This window comes from Notolepis coatsorum (genome assembly GCF_963971535.1).
Source record: "Notolepis coatsorum genome assembly, chromosome: 4".
NCBI classification, from domain to species: Eukaryota; Metazoa; Chordata; class Actinopteri; order Aulopiformes; family Paralepididae; genus Notolepis; species Notolepis coatsorum.
The window spans coordinates 154,349,510-154,368,662 of record NC_140168.1 but is presented as its reverse complement, the minus strand read 5'-3'; the positions used below and the strand labels follow the sequence as shown (position 1 = coordinate 154,368,662).

The following is a 19,153-nucleotide window of genomic DNA, read 5'->3' as shown; positions in this document are numbered from 1 at the left end:
ACGGTCAAGACAGGGGAGGGAAGAATTGGATAATACAAAATTGGGAAAAAGTGGATCAAAAACTTTTAAAAAAAGTGTGAAGGGATAGCTATAGTTTAGATTGTTGTTAGCTAGCTAACTACATGGCTGTTAGCCTTGATGTTATCAAGACATTCCAGTTGGGGTTGGTTGTCACATTTTATTTGGGGTTGGTTGTCACATGTTGTGTAGGCTATTATTGTGTTCTTATTTTGTTATATAGGATGGCCTAAAGATGTGTTTCCTGTTTATGTTCATTAAGATGCATTAAGTTATGTATTTGTCAACTTGTCAATGCAATTAAACTTTCAAATTTAGTTCTGCCTTCTTGTCTATTCTCAGTCCTTGCCCCACAATGGTGGAATGAACTACCCACCCCAGTTAGGACAGCCGAAACCCGTCCAATCTTTCGCCATCGACTAAAGACGCACTTCTTCAATCGTTATCTGAAATCTAAATCTTGTCTTCTTTTTAAGATTTTCCCATTAAAAGTTTTAAAACACATGGTGACAACCAACCCCATAGTGTGTGACAACCATCCCCATGATGGGGTTGGTTGTCACAATGTGTCAGAGTGTCTTTGATAGGTGATTAACTCTTTGTTACAATATGTTGGAAAATGAGAGGGATACACATTTCAAGCCAACATCTTAAGCTTGAAAGATGTTTTGATTATGATCAATTCACACTAGAGTAAAAAGTGTGACAACGTCCCCCGTTCTCCCCTACAACTATCTTTCAGTTCAAGAAAGTTGAGGGGTAATAGCTTTCCCTATGACAATTTCACTTACTATTGTAAGTATTGCTTATCTGTAATTGACACACCATATATTTCCTTTTTTAGGGCATTTCTCGTTTATTGTGGACAGGACAGTCAGAGACAGGAAATTAGGTGAAGAGACAGTGCACCACCATATTTCTATAGACTTTCTTCTCCCTGCTCCTTTTCACTCATGGAATGTGAACAATTGGGAGGTGCTTTTTATTATAAAATTATGCTGTTGTGCTTTTGTGGAGTTGTGCATTACCATGAACGGAACAAATATACGTTTTATGAAATGAACAAGTTTACAGAGGTGTATCTATGTGGATGTCCTGTTCTGTTGTGGCTGAGATTGTTTAACCAGTATGTCACAGGTTTTGTCCAGATCGAGCATTGGTAAATAATATGTTTACCTTTGTTGAAATATGAGACAATGGGTATTGTGAGTGATATCATGTTGTGCACATACATGCACACGCGCACACACAAACAGCGGCGTGTGCGGTTGATAGGTGTTAAATCACTGAGTGATACCAATATGCATATCATTCAGAGCGAGAGGGGGGAGGGATTGTTTGTTTCTCACATTGTCGCTGTCTGTCATTGAACTCACTGCTCTCAGCTGAAAAGCTCTCTCGACTCGCGAGGATATCTCGGCCAGGAGGCTGCATATTTCTCCAACAAATCATATACCGTCTATATCTATTTTCTGGTATTCCAAGTTTAGTCAGGATAATAGAACCTGCATTATCATTATCGAGAATACACTTTTCATTGGCCGTGTTTCCAGCTCCTCAGGGACCCGACTGAACATTATGAATTAAAAGTTTATTCTGGAGCATATGAGCAAATTCAGTAACTTTCTGAACTTGTAAGTCGCTTTGGATAAAAGCGTCAGCTAAATGACTAAATGTAAATGTAGATGTACATATCTCTTATTAAAACGAATAACAGCATGAAAAAACAATTCAGCCTATTCAATTGTTGTAGAATGGCTATAGCCAATTTTACGCACCGCATAGCCTATATTTTACGCACTTTGGTTGCCACAAACAACGAGCTCCCATTGACTGGAGCAGATTTCTGACAACGTGATTGGTTCAGATGCATCAAACCCAGGTGAAATGACAATCTCCGCTGCTGTTATCTCCGCTGCTCGGCGGAGACAATACCGATTGGTCCAAATTTTAAAAGGGGAAAACAATCCCAAACGGTTTAGATTGAAAACGAATAACAATAAAAAAAGATGAGAGTAGCCGTTCGTGTAACGGGTAACCTGACAACAGCTAATCAGGAGGATCTCTCTCTCTGTCTATATCTCTGTATCTATCTTTCTCTCTCTCTCTCTCTCTCTCTCTCTCTCTCTCTCTCTCTCTCTCTCTCTATCTCTCTCTATCTATCTCTCTCTCTCTATCTCTCTCTCTCGCTCTCTCTCTCTTATATTATATATTATATTACTATACTATTATATATCTAATGTGTTATATGTCTAATGTATTCACCTCTATATATCTAACGTGTGTACATGGCATCAAATCAAAGTGTTGTCACTGTAGGCATGCCTGGGCCCAGTCATTGGAATAACAAAAGGAACAAAATACTATAAACTGGGCCTTTGTTCCAGGTGTGAATTGGTCTAGTGACATTGACATTGACATCACATTGCATTCTGGGAAGGAGTGTATTCTCTTTTCATTTAGCTGAATTCACTGAATTCTTTCAGTCCCTCCTGCTGCAAATTGGTAAGGATTGTACAAGAATGTCTCATAGGACATTGATTAAAAACTATCTGATCGAATTTTACAATTGATGGCTTATTTTAAAGGTATGAACCTGTAGCTTCATATTATGTAAAACAAAGAATTGTGAAATGTCTTAAGGAGGAGGAGCATAATCGGCTAGACTTCTTAAACTGGAACAATGTTTAGTCAAGTGCAGTGTGGTTAGGCCAAGGACAAGGTTATGTAAATGCTGGACTACAAAGAACACACGTATATGCTGCCATGATAACTGTTCCAATGTCTTAACCCTTAGGAGTCTGAGCTAACTAGCTCATCCTCCTCAGAATTTTTTTTGTTACATAATATAAAACTACAGGTTCATACCTTCAAAATAAGCCATCAATTGTAAAATTTGAGCCGATAGTTTTCAATCAATGTCCTATCAAACATTCTGGTAAAATCCTAACTACATTCCAGCACAGGAGTTGGAAAGGATCCAAGTGAATTCAGTTATCTGATGAAAAAACTACACTCCCAGAATTCAATCTGATCAATGTCACTAGACCAATTCACACCTGGAACACCTGGAACAAAGGCCCAGTTTCTAGTCTGTCGTTCCTTTGTTATTCCAATGACTGGACCCAGCAGGAGGCCTAGCCCTAGAGTGACACACAAGCTAGATAGCATATTATATGACCATGCCTAAAACATATAGGTACATTTAACTTTAAAATGTACCAAAAAAAATGTATGGGGGGCATGCATCCGGACCCCCATAGAGGGGCTGAGGTTCACCCACCACAGTCTCACAAAATCCTGTGGGAAACACTTTTACTATTATTAGGGCTATTACAGTTTTTGCCCATTGCTTGAACACTATAGACCCATGCTTAGACCAAAGTAACACAACTTGAAGTTTTTGTTACAATACCTCAAACACATTATACCCATACCTTAAACAAAAGTGCTGCTTTGCACTTTAATTGCAATTCTGCAACACACTTGCTCCTTTATGCAACACACTTGGTCCTGCATACTACACTCTATTTCATACATAAGACACTTCGTTCAAAAATGAAATCTCAGGGTGCCATTTGGAAAACACATGTATCCAAAATACAAAACACATCGGGTAATTGCAACCACTCAGATACACACCTGAAAGTACTTACTTACTTACTTCAAAACTGAACACCAATCAGCCAGCTACAAAAAGGCCTCAGTTTAGCCATTTCGAGAACGTCACAAGCATGGATGCAGGGAGAGTGAGAGGCAGAGGCAGAGGTAGAGGAAGAGGAAGAGGAAGAGGAGGAGGAAGAGGAGGAGGAAGAGGTCAAGGTAGAGGAGGCCATGCACGGACCACTATTTCTTTTTTTTTATCCACTTTTTCTCCTTATTTTCTATTTTTCTCACATCCCAATTTTGCCTCGCCAATTCTCCCTTCAATTCTCCCCTCCCCTGTCTTGAACGTTGCTAGACTATGCCTCCCACTGGTCGGCTGCAGTGAGGACCAAGCCTTGCATCACGTGTCCCCTCCGGTACACGAGGAGGCAGCTGTTGCATCTTTTCACCCGTACAGCGCGATCTCTCATTGGCGAGGAGTAACGCGTGGGAGGCTCACGCTGCCCCCGTTACTTCCTGATTCTGCTGTAAAGGCGCACCAACCGTACACAACGTCCAATCCCCACCCACCAGCTTTCCCACCCCTAACACTGCCAATGGTGTTAGTATGAACGACCAGCCAAGCTGGTAGCAACGCCGAGAGCTGGGCTCGAACCCAGCATCTCCTGTGTTAGTGGCGAGCGCTTTGCCCACTGCGCCACTTAGCCGCCCACGAACCACTATTTGTGATGATATAAGAGCAACTTTGGTGGACCATGTCATCAACCATGGCCTGACTATGAGGGAAGCTGGGCAGATAGTCCACCCTAATCTAAGCTGCTTCACAGTGGCATCCATAATAAGAACATTCCAACTGGAAAACAGGTATGTCTTCTAGCGATGGGTACCTTTCACATTTGAACCGATACGGTACCGGTACCTGTGAATCGATACCGGTACCCAACAGTACCTTATTTTCGGTACTTTAGTCTCAAGAAATGTAATTTACCTACCTCAGTCGTGAAAAAAAATATCCAAACTTCAAATAACTACAATTTCGACAGTTTTCGGCTTGCCATTGCTCCGACTGCTTTGTTGTTGAATCAAGTCAAATCCTAGGTAAGCATATATTGTGCGTGTGAACGTTGACATGAAAAGTAAAACAAAAAAGTAAAAAAAATATATATATAAAATTCCGCTATCTCACTTGAATCGATACTCTGTAGTACGGACGTGTTTATGTTCGGTACCTCAAAAGTACCGAATTCGTTCCTCTCTACTTTCTACTCTACTGGTATTTACAGCACTGTACCATATCACATTACCATGTACTGTATTGCAGGGTGCTAATGCTCCTTTTTGCAGCATACCATGATTAATTATATTGAGATGTTTCAGTACAGTGGATGGTACAGTATATACAGTAAAGTACAGTATATAGTACTGTAAGAAAAAGAAGCAAACCAATAACAATTTGTGGTTGTATTTCTCTAGAATGACTAGAAGACCTTCTGGGGGTGGACGCCAAGCCTGTTCACACAACAGCAGGAACTTGCCGTTGTGGACCTAGTGAGAGCAGACAATGCAATCCATCTCCACTAGCTACGGCAACAAATACTTGCAGATAGGCAAGTCTTCAACAACATCAACCATGTCAGCATCACCAGACACATCTTGGTAAAGCACAACATCACCAGGAAGCAACTTTACATGGTCCCATTTGAGAGGAACAGTGTCAGGGTCAAAGGACTTCGACGTGAATATGTACGGGTAAGTGTTACAGTCCTTTACATTTACAATACAGTATTGGTGAAATCCAGTAACAGCTGAATATGCACTATTGTATCAGTACCACATGGATCGATTCAGAGAGCTACACAGGTACCTGTGTGATGGGGTGGAGGTTCTGTATGTGTAGCACTGTAGTAGTCGTGTGTTTTGAGTACTGTAATGCCATCCACAATATGTATTTTTTGTTACAGAGAATCATGGCCATGGATGGAGCTGCACAGCCGCATGAATTTATTTGCATCGATGAGGCTGGATTTAACCTAAGCAAAACAAGACTAATTCAAATCTAACTGTAACTGAGGGGTACAATTCCCTGACTGTATTACTAGATATGATACTTACTACCACTACCTTTGTACTTAATATTCGGCCACCCAGTACACGGCATAAATATATTATGATGAACACTGTCACGTAGATGAAACGGATCCAACACAAATGTACGAATTAGAAACAGGTCTTTATTTCTACACAGCGATGGTGTGTAGAACAAGCACTTAATCAAATCAATCACATTTATGAATGGAATTAGTATGCACTTTTATGGCAAGAGTATTCGTCGGTATATCAATAGAGAATGTCCAATCTCTGAAGGCGCAGGTGGTACATATACGACCTGGAATAGTTTAAGGAATAACAGCAATGATACTTTAATGATTATATACTGGACACACTAGGGGGGGTTAATCCGGTCGCTTGTAAGCCGACAGGAGTAGGAGGGGGGGGGGGGTAGAATCCGGCTGCCTCATCCGGCCAAGGGTATCCCAGGTGAACCCACTGTAGTGCCGTTCAATGCGCCGGCGATCCTTGGACCACAGATGAAAGCAGGTGGACTCTTTGTGGGCCGGCTCTCTCCGGTCCACGGGGGAGAGACGTGAAGCGACCTCGTCTTGCAGAGCGTCTCCTCACCTTGCGTCCTCTCCAGGGGGGGGGGTTCCAACACACGGCAGTGTCGGGGGTCTTTATCCATGGAATAATCACTGTACACAAAGCATAATCCGTGCCTGGGAAGGCGGGTTGTCGTCGGTAGAATAATCCGGTATGCAGGTCCACTCGCTCGTCGGCTCTGGGGCTCCTCGGGTGCAGCTTCACGTGGGGTCAACCACCCTGGGTAAGCAGCCAGTTCTCTGCCCGAAACGATGGGGTACTGACTACGGTAGTATTCTCACCGCACGAAGCACTATGTATTAACAGACTATTATTAGCTTAATAGACTACGTCCAACTCGACGATATAGTGCCAAATATGACTATTCAAATATTAATATACATGATGTCTCAATACCGATGGTAGGCGAACTTGGCCTTACTCCCACACGTGGCGTCGCGGGGAGGCTTTACGTCTGTGACTCTATTGGAGGGTAAGAAACTGGACTGAAAAGGAAGTCCTACTTTAGTAGCGCAGTATATATACGCACTATGAACAAATAGTCCCATTAGTGGTGCGGTAGCCAGATTCCTACGCGGAACTAGGACTTGTTCGTACATGTGGAGCGGTACGTTTGAACTGGGTCTGAGGGGTATGGCAGCCTGGCACCAAGGTCTCGACCAATAGTAGAATGGAGACTATTATGGGATGTTCAGTAGGCTAGAATGGATATTCAATGCATATTGTACAAGGAATATACAAGGGATATCAGGGAATATTAGAGAATATACAAATACAATTAAATATATATATATAAATAAATATATATATTCGGTTTAATCTGGCCCTTCACAACAGCCACCCCCTGATTGGTCCCAGACCTAATCAGTTAAACAGAGACAGATTAATCGCGTTGTCTATTTACACATAAGGGTTTGCTGTAGGGGTCAGTCAACTTCACAAAGTCATAGGGTTGTAGGGTCATGGTCATCATCGATTGTGTCTGGGAGTCAAGGCAGTTCGATGAGCCTCGCCACGGGACGGGTGTAAGTGCGACCCTGGACGAGCACTTCAGCTGCTCGGACCTTGCCGTCGGCACCGGTGATCACTTTGCTTACGCGGCCGGCCGGCCACATAGCTCTGGGCAGTGATTGATCAATAATCATGACGACTGTTCCTTCTGTCAAATTGTCTCTCTCCTTTACCCACTTCTGGCGGGTCTGTAGAGACGGTAGGTAGTGCAGTAGGAAACTGTTCCAAAACTTGTCGGCTAATACTTGGCTGTACCTCCACATTCGTCGGCCGTTCGCTTCTTCAGGTCGGTACATTGTCTGTGGTAATGCAGGATCTAGCCGCCCCGTCAGGAGTGTGTTGGGGTCTGCGGAGATAACAGTGCTCAATCCACAGAACACAGGCTTCTTATTCTCAGCCTCCTCCTGACTGGCTTCCCTCGGGATAGGCGTGGGCCACTCTCCTTCCGGGAGCTTTAGGAATGCTGGGCCGTTACTGTAGACATTGCGACGGGTGAGGTCATCCAGGGGCATCCCCCGGGTGATGACGTCAGCTGGGTTCTGTTTTGTATCAACGTAGCGCCACTCTGTTTCTCCGGTTAACTCTTGAATCTCGGTGACTCTGACTCCTACGAAGACTTTGTACTTGCATGAGTCCGATTTGATCCAGGCGAGTACTGTCGTGGAATCTGACCACAGGATTGTTCTAGACACCGGTATGGTGAGCTCACGTTGGATGAGCGTGGCTAGGTGCGCTCCGGCTAGGGCTGCGCAGAGCTCTAGACGTGGGATAGATTGTTGCTTGCGTGGGGCTATTCTCGAGCGGGCGAGGACAAATGCTGTGTAGATCTCTCCCCCCTGGTCTTGGGCCCGCAAGTAGGCTACTGATCCGTATGCGACCTCTGAGGCGTCACTGAAGACGTGTAAGTCCATTTTACATGTCCCTGGCCTCACCGTGGGTGGGAAGTAGCTTCGGCGCATATTAACGCCTGGGAGTGAGTGGAGCTCCATCTCCCACTCTCTCCAGGTGGATGCAAGGTGTGCGGGAATGGGGTCGTCCCAGCCCTGGTCCTTGTCCCACAATGCTCGTACAATCATTTTTGCCCTGGTGGTGTACGGTAGAATACATCCTAGCGGGTCATATTGTCGGGCGAGTGTTGTGTACACACTCCGTCTGGTGGTCGGCGCCGCCGCCAGCCTTCCCTGCTCCGTAGTCAGGGGCTTGTGTCTGTAGTGAAGCGAATCTGTTTTGAATCGCCACACCAATCCCAGGGTCATCTCCTGGGCTTCTCCCGGGATTGTAGCCATCCAGGTCTCGCTGCTGGCTGCCTTGTCCTCGGAGGAGAGGCTGCGCAGTACTTGCGGATCGCTGCTGGCCCACTGCCTGAGATCAAAGCCGCCTTTGATCAATGAGGCGCGGAGTTTAATCAGGAGAGCCTCGGCTTCTTCTTGGGTTGAAAGGCTTTGTAGACAGTTGTCTACGTAGAAGCTGTTCTTTACGCTGTGTCGGACCTCTTCGTCCGCTGCTGGGTCCTCTGCTACATGTTTCTGTAGTGCAAATGTAGCACAGCAGGGGCTGCACGTCGTTCCGAAGGGGAGGACTTCCCATTGGTAGATGGCTGGGTGCTCATCTCCTGGCTTCTCTCTCCATAGGAACCGTAACAGGGGCTTGTCCGCCTCTACTAATCTCACCTGCAGGAACATTCCTTTAATGTCCCCGCTGATGGCCACCTTTTCCTGGCGGAAGCGGAGTAGAACGCCGAGTAGGGAGGGGCCGAGTGTGGGACCGGGCAGTAACTCTTTATTCAGATTTTGGGATCCGATCTGGTAGCTGCAGTTAAATACTATGCGGTCTTTACCGTTGTGATGGACCTTGTGGTGAGGCACGTACCACGATTCAGTGGTCTGGTCAGCCTCTTTAATGTCCATCTTTGTGACGTGTCCCGCTGTGATGAGCTTCTCAATCTCAGCGCGGTATACACTCTCTTGGGCGGGGTTCTTGGCTAAGCGCCGCTCCGTGTTCAGCAGGTACCGTTCTGTGGCGTCTGTCTTGGCGTGGAAAGTAGGCATTCCTTCTCGCCGCAGGAGTGGCGTGGCGTATCTCAACACGCCGTTGACCGGGACTCTCTTGGTCCCTGTCTCGAGGAGGTGAATGGCGTAAATGTCATCTTTAGAGCGAATGTCTTTCTTTCCGTTCTTAAAGGGCATTTGTTCCAAGGTCCATAGCCGCTCTACGTGTTGCAGGAGTGCGGTTTCTCCCTCTGTGACTCGGGAGTGGAGACATCTAGTGGCTGTACTTCGGTTGAGAGATTTGGCGAGCGGGCCTTGGAGAGTCCATCCCAAGCGGGTCTCGACTGCTGCAGGACAGCCTCGGGGTCCGGTATGAACCCGGTCTATCGGGACAATGAGGTCTGCATGGTCGGAGCCTATCAACAGGGTCGGCATAGCATTGTCTATGAGCGGGATCGGTAACTTGCGCAGATGTGCATATTTCTCCATCAGCTTGGCGACGGGGTATGTGTACCGCGACAGTCCTATTTCTTGGCTGGTGAAAGCGTCTGCAATCTGGTACCGTCGCTCAGGCTGGCCGCTTGCTGCGATAGAGAATGAGACATTCTCGCCCTTTATCGTCTTCAAATCTCGTCTTATTGTCCGAATTGTCATTTGGGTTTCGCTTCCCCGCAGCCCTAGCTGGGCCGCAGCGGAGGCGAGCAGCAGGGTCTTCTCTGACCCGTCATCGAGGACGGCGTAAGTGTCCAGGACTTTATTCTGGTAGCTTAGTTTCACACGCACTACTTTTAGGAGTACTCGGGCTCCACTGCTGCTGGCGGGATCGATGTACATGACGCTCGCTTTGCGGCTGGATGGTGCGGGTGAAGGGCGCCGTCTGTTACTGTCGTGAAGTATGTCCAGATGGGCTCCATCGCACTTGGTGCACCTTTTCTTTAAGCGGCATTCGGCTGCCATGTGTGAGCGCGCACAGCGAAAGCAGCGCTTGTTGGACTTTATCCATTGACTTGCTTCCTCCGCGTTCAGCTTGGGGAAGGAGTCACATTGCGCTAGCCAGTGTTCTTTCTCACAGTAGGGGCACACTATCTTCCACTTCTCCGTTCTGGAGGGGGTACTGTGGCTCCTGCTGTTCGGTACTGACTCCGATTGGTGCATCACGGTCACCGATCTTCTTCCATCATTTAGTCGTCTGGTTCCTTCTCTGGAGCCAGGGGTGCTCCGTCCGAATGTATCTAGCCGTGGTCTGCTGACTTCTCTCGCCAGGAAGTCTGCTAGATCGAGGAGGTTCGGTTCGGGGCCATTCGGGTCTCTGTGGTCCCTCTGCCGCCTAAAGCGCTCCTGACGAGCGGGCGGCAGCTTCTCCAGAATCCTTTCCACATTTGAGTTGGCGTAAAGTTCATGCCTCCCCTTCTCTCTTTGCGCTCCCAACATCCCTACCAGGGACTGCACTATGATGGACAGGTCGTCCAGTGCTCGATTGTCTATTGCTGGGGGTAAGCGGTCGATGTGTCGGATCTCCTGGATCACGTAATCCCATATGCGCCCATACCTCTGGTCCAATGCTACCAGCGCTGCTGTGTATGGGGTGGTGGAAGTCGCGTAGGCGAGCGCTATATTATGTGCGCGGGGCACCTTTAAGTGCTTCAGTAGGATGGCGTATTTGTGGCGTTCATCCAATACATCCACCAACATGGTCTCCAGACACATGCGGAGTTCTGTATACTGGGCCCGGTTCTCTTGGGTGAAGTCGGGTACCATAGGCGTGCCAATGTATGACGCTGACTGTGGATACATCGGCGAGCGTTGGGGGAGAGGCCTCCTAGGCGAGTCTCCTCCCGCTCCTTGGTATGGGCTGGTACCGGCAGTGTACCATGGCCCGCTTGTCCAGGTGCTGTTCCTCGGTGCGGGTCGTGCTCACCCGTGTATAGAGTCGGGGGTCTGTAGCGCAGCTCCGCGGGAGTATAGCCTGGGCTGTACCGGACCTCCTGGTCCGGTAGAGTACTGTGCTGTCGTCGGGCGTGGTTCTCCTCCTCTTCCTCTCCGTCTTCAGTTAGGTCATCCAGTGCTTGTAGTCTCTGGTTTAGCCTCTCCACAGGATATGCTGCTCCTTCCCGGTTGCTAGGTCTCGCTTGGACCGGTGGGGGGAGGTGGTCTGTGGGGGGTATAGACCTCGTCTGTTGGTCAAGTTCAGGGTTGTTTACTCGGCTAGGGGATGCCGCCCTGGAGGTGTGTCTAGACGAGTTCCTGGAGCCTCTGGCGGAGGGAGAGGGTGTTGTCCGTCTGATCAGCTGTTCTATTAGTTGCGACTGCTGTCTGTCGCACGCTGCGTCCCGTTGAGCACCGGCTCGTTCTCGGGCCACATTCTCTTCCATCTGAATGCGTCTTATTTCTAGACGTATCTGCTCGTGTTTGCTTCGCTGCTGGATCTGCAGTCGGTCGCGTTCAGCAGCGGCGTTCAGGCTGATGAGGAAGGCCTGCTGTAGGGTCCTCTCTGCCTCGCTGGGAGAAGGCGGTTGTATAGGGGAGCCTTCCCTCGGGGTACTCCTTGCGGAGCCTTGGAGCTCTATCTCCACGGTGCTCTCCCCGTCTTCTTCCGTGCCGAGTTCTCTCTCGGTAGCGTTGTATTCCTCCCGGGACTCATCGGGGACTACTTCTTCAGTACTGGCGGGGTGTGAAGTCATGTCTGGTTCCCACTGGTCCCCACCGTGAACTTGGTCAGTTACATTAGAGCCCGTAGGGGCCTCTATGGTCGGGGTAGTCTGGGCGTTGGGGTTAGACATACTTTTACTTTCTAGTTTTACCGCGTTTACTGTTAGTAGAAGACTAGGTTGTTGACTGACAGCGTAGGCCTCTAAGTACTGAGGGAGCCGTCGTTCGCGCTGCGGGCGTTGGTTAGGAGGATCGTTTCGTGGAGTGTTCATCATAGGCCATTTCAATATTAATAACACTATATTAATATTACACTAATTACCATCCGGCTCGAAGGACCAATTGTAACTGAGGGGTACAATTCCCTGACTGTATTACTAGATATGATACTTACTACCACTACCTTTGTACTTAATATTCGGCCACCCAGTACACGGCATAAATATATTATGATGAACACTGTCACGTAGATGAAACGGATCCAACACAAATGTACGAATTAGAAACAGGTCTTTATTTCTACACAGCGATGGTGTGTAGAACAAGCACTTAATCAAATCAATCACATTTATGAATGGAATTAGTATGCACTTTTATGGCAAGAGTATTCGTCGGTATATCAATAGAGAATGTCCAATCTCTGAAGGCGCAGGTGGTACATATACAACCTGGAATAGTTTAAGGAATAACAGCAATGATACTTTAATGATTATATACTGGACACACTAGGGGGGGTTAATCCGGTCGCTTGTAAGCCGACAGGAGTAGGAGGGGGGGGGGGGGTAGAATCCGGCTGCCTCATCCGGCCAAGGGTATCCCAGGTGAACCCACTGTAGTGCCGTTCAATGCGCCGGCGATCCTTGGACCACAGATGAAAGCAGGTGGACTCTTTGTGGGCCGGCTCTCTCCGGTCCACGGGGGAGAGACGTGAAGCGACCTCGTCTTGCAGAGCGTCTCCTCACCTTGCGTCCTCTCCAGGGGGGGGGGGTTCCAACACACGGCAGTGTCGGGGGTCTTTATCCATGGAATAATCACTGTACACAAAGCATAATCCGTGCCTGGGAAGGCGGGTTGTCGTCGGTAGAATAATCCGGTATGCAGGTCCACTCGCTCGTCGGCTCTGGGGCTCCTCGGGTGCAGCTTCACGTGGGGTCAACCACCCTGGGTAAGCAGCCAGTTCTCTGCCCGAAACGATGGGGTACTGACTACGGTAGTATTCTCACCGCACGAAGCACTATATATTAACAGACTATTATTAGCTTAATAGACTACGTCCAACTCGACGATATAGTGCCAAATATGACTATTCAAATATTAATATACACGATGTCTCAATACCGATGGTAGGCGAACTTGGCCTTACTCCCACACGTGGCGTCGCGGGGAGGCTTTACGTCTGTGACTCTATTGGAGGGTAAGAAACTGGACTGAAAAGGAAGTCCTACTTTAGTAGCGCAGTATATATACGCACTATGAACAAATAGTCCCATTAGTGGTGCGGTAGCCAGATTCCTACGCGGAACTAGGACTTGTTCGTACATGTGGAGCGGTACGTTTGAACTGGGTCTGAGGGGTATGGCAGCCTGGCACCAAGGTCTCGACCAATAGTAGAATGGAGACTATTATGGGATGTTCAGTAGGCTAGAATGGATATTCAATGCATATTGTACAAGGAATATACAAGGGATATCAGGGAATATTAGAGAATATACAAATACAATTAAATATATATATATAAATAAATATATATATTCGGTTTAATCTGGCCCTTCACAACACTAACCCTAACTAACCTTACTGGCATGCACTTGTCCTAATATACTAACCTACACTGTAGCACTCAACACTTTGATGAACATTGTTACTCAGCTGATAGAGTTGTGCCCTTCCTGATGACTTGTCGTACAGAACTTGTAAGTCGATTTGGATAAACGCGTCAGCTAAATGACTGAATGTAAATGTAAATGTAAGATGACGGGGTCGTAATATAATTGGCCAAAGGGCAATTGTGCACGTCCCGGGGCAGCGTGGGGGAAATATCACATTGTGTGCCGCCATAAGCCTTTGAGGGCTTCTGCATCATCATGCAAAACTAGGTACATACAATACCCAACATATAATCAGATTTCTAGATGCTCTCCATAATATAGTTGTACAGAACAGACCAGATCAGCCCAGGTTTGTTGTTGTCTGGTATAATGTCAGTTTCCATCGGGCTGCTCTGGTCCGGACCTGGTTCACCAACCACAATCAATTTGAAGTGGTATACTTGTCCCCTTACTCACCATTTTTAAACCCCATTGAGGATTTTTTTTCAGCTTGGAGATGACGTGTATATGACCGCCAACCACATGCATGCCTCTTCTGCAGGCAATGGAACAGGCATGCAGCAACATTGAGTTGAGGTCAATCCATGGATGGTTTCGGCATGCAAGGAGATATTTTCCCCAGTGCCTAGCGGGAGAAGACATTGCTTGTGATGTTGATGAGGTCCTGTGGCCAGACACCAACAGACGGCGGGATCCATGAGCCCACCTATGCACAATTGGCATGATTTTCTGTGTTTACAGTATAGTGTATATAATATTATATTTTTTGTATTTTTTATTTTTTTTGCTTTATAATATGTGGACTCCGAGGTACTTAAAACTGTTCACTATCTCAACCGGTGCCCCGTCGATGCTGAAGGGGCTGTAGTCCCTGACCCCATACCTCCTAAAGTCCACAATCATCTCCTTTGTTTTGCTGACGTTCAGGGAGAGGCTGTTCTCTTGACACCATCCCGCTAGAACCTTGACCTCTTCCAGGTAGGCCCTCTCGTCGTTTGCAGAGATCAGGCCCACCACTACTGTGTCATCAGCAAATTTGATGATTGTGTTGTTGTTCCGCTGTGCCACACAGTCATGTGTGTACAGGGAGTAGAGGAGGGGACTCAGAACACAGCCCTGGGGGGCCCCTATGTTGAGAGTGATGGATGAGGAGGTGCAGTTGCCTGCTCTCACCACCTGGGGTCTGCCCGTCAGGAAGTACAAGACCCACTGGCAGAGGTCATAGTTCAAGCTGATCTGAAAGTGTATTCATATGATGCAAGTGTGTACCATTTTGACAAAGGATTGTTAGGTTTTGATAGCAGAGTTTAGGTTTTGATAGTAGAGTTTCAATTTGACATATATGTGCAGGGTATATTTCCCAGTGTTGCGTCTTGTTTGCTTGTGTGTAAAGTTTTGACACAATGAGCGTGGCTATAGCTATTCTACAACAATTGAATAGGCTGAATTGTTTTTTCAGGCTGTTATTCGTTTTAATAAGGGATATGTACATTTACATTTAGTCATTTAGCTGACGCTTTTATCCAAAGCGAAAGTTCAGAAAGTTACTGAATTTGCTCATATGCTCCAGAATAAACTTTTAATTCATAACGTTCAGTCGGGTCCCTGAGGAGCTGGAAACACGGCCAATGAAAAGTGTATTCTCGATAATGATAATGCAGGTTCTATTATCCTGACTAAACTTGGAATACCAGAAAATAGATATAGACGGTATATGATTTGTTGGAGAAATATGCAGCCCCATGGCCGAGATATTCTTGTGAGTCGAGAGAGCTTTTCAGGTGAGAGCAGTGAGTTCAACGACAGACAGCGACAATGTGAGAAACAAACAATCCCTCCCCCCTCTCACTCTGAATGATATGCATATTGGTATCACTCAGTGATTTAACACCTATCAACCGCACACGCATGCACGTTGGAAGGGGGGGTGCGGCAATAATATATATATTTTTTTTTTATATATGTTTTTTTTATGACAGTATTTATATATTTGTATATTATATACTGTAACTGTATAACTGTAACACTGTATATTATAAGTTTATCCTGCTCAAAGCACTTCACCATTTTAATATTGTGTGTATTGAGCCGTACTGTATTGTAGCCATTCTCCAATCTGTTAAATAAAGTTTTCATTCATTCATTACACTACTGTACGTACACAATCATATGTGTAAAACCGACAAGATTGCAGCAGAGTAGATTTTCGAGTGATGACATACTGTCACAGACTGATTGAATGACAGGTGAAACAACTAATTGTATTCACCTCCCGTCTCCCGCCCTTCCCACGCGCCACGAACCACTGAGCTACTGTGATACAGTGCTTGCGCAGTCAGTCGATTTGAGCTAGTAGTCAGACTTTGCTAGCACATAATGTCTCACTCGCAGAAAAGAAAAATATCAGATTTCTTTTCTAAACGTCCCGCCGGTCCCAGTGACAGTCCTACTAAATCTGATAAACGTCAGAGAGAGACAGAGACGACAGGTTCAGCCTCAGCATCAGGTATTGAAGAGTTAACTGAGTATGTTCCCCTATACCCCCCCTCGGGCGCCAGGGGCTTCCACTGAGGGGTGATGCAAATAGGGATGGGGTATTATGGCAGCTCATGATGGAAAGAGTGCGCACCGAGTCTGATCCCGAGTTGAAGAATTGGCTCCAAAAGAGAGACAACTGGATGTCCAACAACATCCAAAACGGAATCTTACAGCTGTTTGCCCATGATATTTAGCGACAAATTAGAGGCAAAGCATCCAAAAGCCCATTCTTTGGCTTGAGCGCTGACGGAACCACTGATGTCACTCACTGGAAAAGCACAATTCTCGTGTAATATACAGTTCGCCGATGACAACTTGGAAGCTCAGAACTTCTTTTGAGGTTTTTACAATGCCCGGCCCAGACACAACAGCCGAGACGCTGTTTTTGTGTATAAAAGACTTTTACGCCTCGACCTGCCCATGGAGAGGCTGATAGGATACTGTTTTGACGGGGCCAGCAACATGTCTGGGGGGTACAGGCTAGACCAGGGGTTCCCAAACTTTTCAGGCCGCGACCCAAAAAAAACTGTGTCAGAGAGCCGCGACCCCCACTATTATAGGATTAATTATTATTAATTTTTTTATTTATTTTTTTATAAATGGAAATGTATGGTTGAAACATGCAAACGTTCAAACGCACACACACTAATAAGCATTGGAGGCTTTTAACCAGGGCCGGACTGGGGAAATCATTCAGGCCAGGAAATATAGTGCAAAATATAGCCCCAGTCAGTCCACTTTTTAAGCAGGGGGTCTGGGGTCCCCCACCAGGAATGTTTTTGTTACAAAGACTTCATTTCCTGCATTCTGGTGCAGGATTTTTTTTATTTGTACCCTTTAAATGCCAGTGTTTGTGATGGCATCACAAATGATTGTTAAAAAACAGGCTAGCATATGTATGATTAGCAACAACACATATTTTTATAGATTTTCAGTTTTTTTGTAAAAATATTGTATTCAACTTCAGCCCTGATCATAACACCACATATTCATTTTATAATTCTAACCCTTTAAATGCCAGTGTGTGTGATGGCATATATTTGCAATATATCAAATGCAAAGTAGATTTTTCTGGGGGGGATTATTACAGGCTAGCTTGTGTCAATGATTAGCAGTTTTTTGTAAGGGTCCCGCCTCCACCAATCACATGCGGCTCCCTTTGTGTGTGTGTGAGAGCAAGAGAGAGAGATAGAGAGATAGTTCTCCAACTTGTGTGAGTTGCAGTGATCTCCTGGTTGTTCCCCACCTAGGTTATCTAACTATTGCGCTGGTGCAACTAGAAACACTGGCCTGGCCTGCTTCTAAGTTCAGTGGCCTGACTGCAAAAAAAAAAAAAAAAAAAAAAAAAATTTATCATCTGGCGACCCCCCCCGTGGCGTCTCAAAGGCCGCACCCCCTACCGATTTAAAGTTACAACGTGCCTGCGCACACGCCACTGTTTGTGTGTGCGCATGTGCATGTACGTGACACGTTGTAGTTCCCATGAATACGGGGATAATTTAGAACTATACAATTGAGCAAGAATTAAACATATTTACAAGTCGTATTAAGTTTAGCAAGTAAGGAGACATCTCAAAGCACTCGACAATTTTATTTTTTTATTTTTACCGATTTGAATTTTTTTACTTTTTGAGCATTTGGGAGAAATTATAAATCCTTTTGTTCTCCGCCGACGGGTTCAAACAGGCCCTCGGACTCCCAAGGGTTAGGATCAAGGCTATTGACCATATTCACACGGCAGCCATTTTGCTCTTATGTCATGCTCAGGTTGGGTCCTTTCCACCTGTATGTAACATGACATAAGAGCAAAATGGCCACCATGTGAATGTGGTCAATTGTAGCCATGTTAGCCAGTCTAGAATTTGGTCAAATCATATGGGTGCGACAGTGGCTCTGGAGGTAGAGCAGTCGTCTGGTAATCTGGAGGTTCCCAGTTTGATTCCCGCCCCTCCCGGGCACCGTGTCGAAGTGTCCTTGAGCAAGACCTGATTGCCTAATTGCTCCCAATGAGCAGGTTGGCACCTTGCATTTGTTGCTATTACAATTGTGTGTATTGAGCCGTACTGTATTGTACCCATTCTGTAATCTGTTAATAAAATGTTCAATCAGTCAATCAATTGCACGGTTGCCTCCGCCGTCGGTGTGTGAATGTGTGAGTGAATGGGTAAAATGTGAGGAACAAATTGTAAAGCGCTTTGGATAAAAGCTGTTATATAAATGCAGCCATTTACCGTTTACCATTCATATAGTATATAGCAATATACTGTACACTCTGGAATTCAACCCAGTCATGCACAGTAGCTATTCCTCACCTTCTCTCCTGTTGACCTTAGCGAAGCCGGGCCCATGGCTGTTCGATGAAAGGGAGGAGCTTCTGAAGGACGATGGCGGCAGGTTGGACACCAGTGGACTGTCACACACCTCTGAACCAATGGAAGAAAAGCAGAAAGCACAGGGATTAGTGGGGGAGGGGCGTATCTTTAGCTAATTGAACATATTTGATAGACAGAGCAGAGCAGACAAGTTGGTGACTCGTGGAGCATGTTTTCACACAAATTCATATTTCATTTACTGTAGACTAAATATCCTGGTTACCTTCTAAGACGGGATAAGGTGTTTCTATATGCATTTTAATTCCCCAACTACAAATGTACACATATGCAGAAATAATGTAGAATATCTTATTTGAAGAAGAGGAAGACGGTCAGACTCCGTCTGGTGCGTTTCAACAAAGGTTTATTGAATATTCACTACGGACACAACTCCAAAACATGGAACTTCTCAAATCTGTTTCTGTCTGCCCACAATGAAACCTAGACATCCCTTATATCTTAAACACATTCCTTGGAAGCAAAC

The 19,153-nt window shown here is 46.1% G+C and overlaps 1 protein-coding gene across 1 annotated transcript in view; it reads right to left on the bottom strand.

Annotated features, from left to right (window-relative positions):
* The window catches only part of cntnap3 (contactin associated protein family member 3), a gene marked incomplete at both ends in the record, with an annotated part of 430,462 nt that extends 411,536 nt beyond the window's left edge, over window positions 1-18,926 (bottom strand). The window contains 2 exons of the mRNA XM_084312145.1: window positions 18,610-18,720; window positions 18,893-18,926. Of these exons, the coding sequence (XP_084168271.1) occupies window positions 18,610-18,720; window positions 18,893-18,926 (145 nt within the window). The remainder of the gene's footprint in view (window positions 1-18,609; window positions 18,721-18,892) is intronic.
* Window positions 18,927-19,153: the final 227 nt, after the last annotated feature.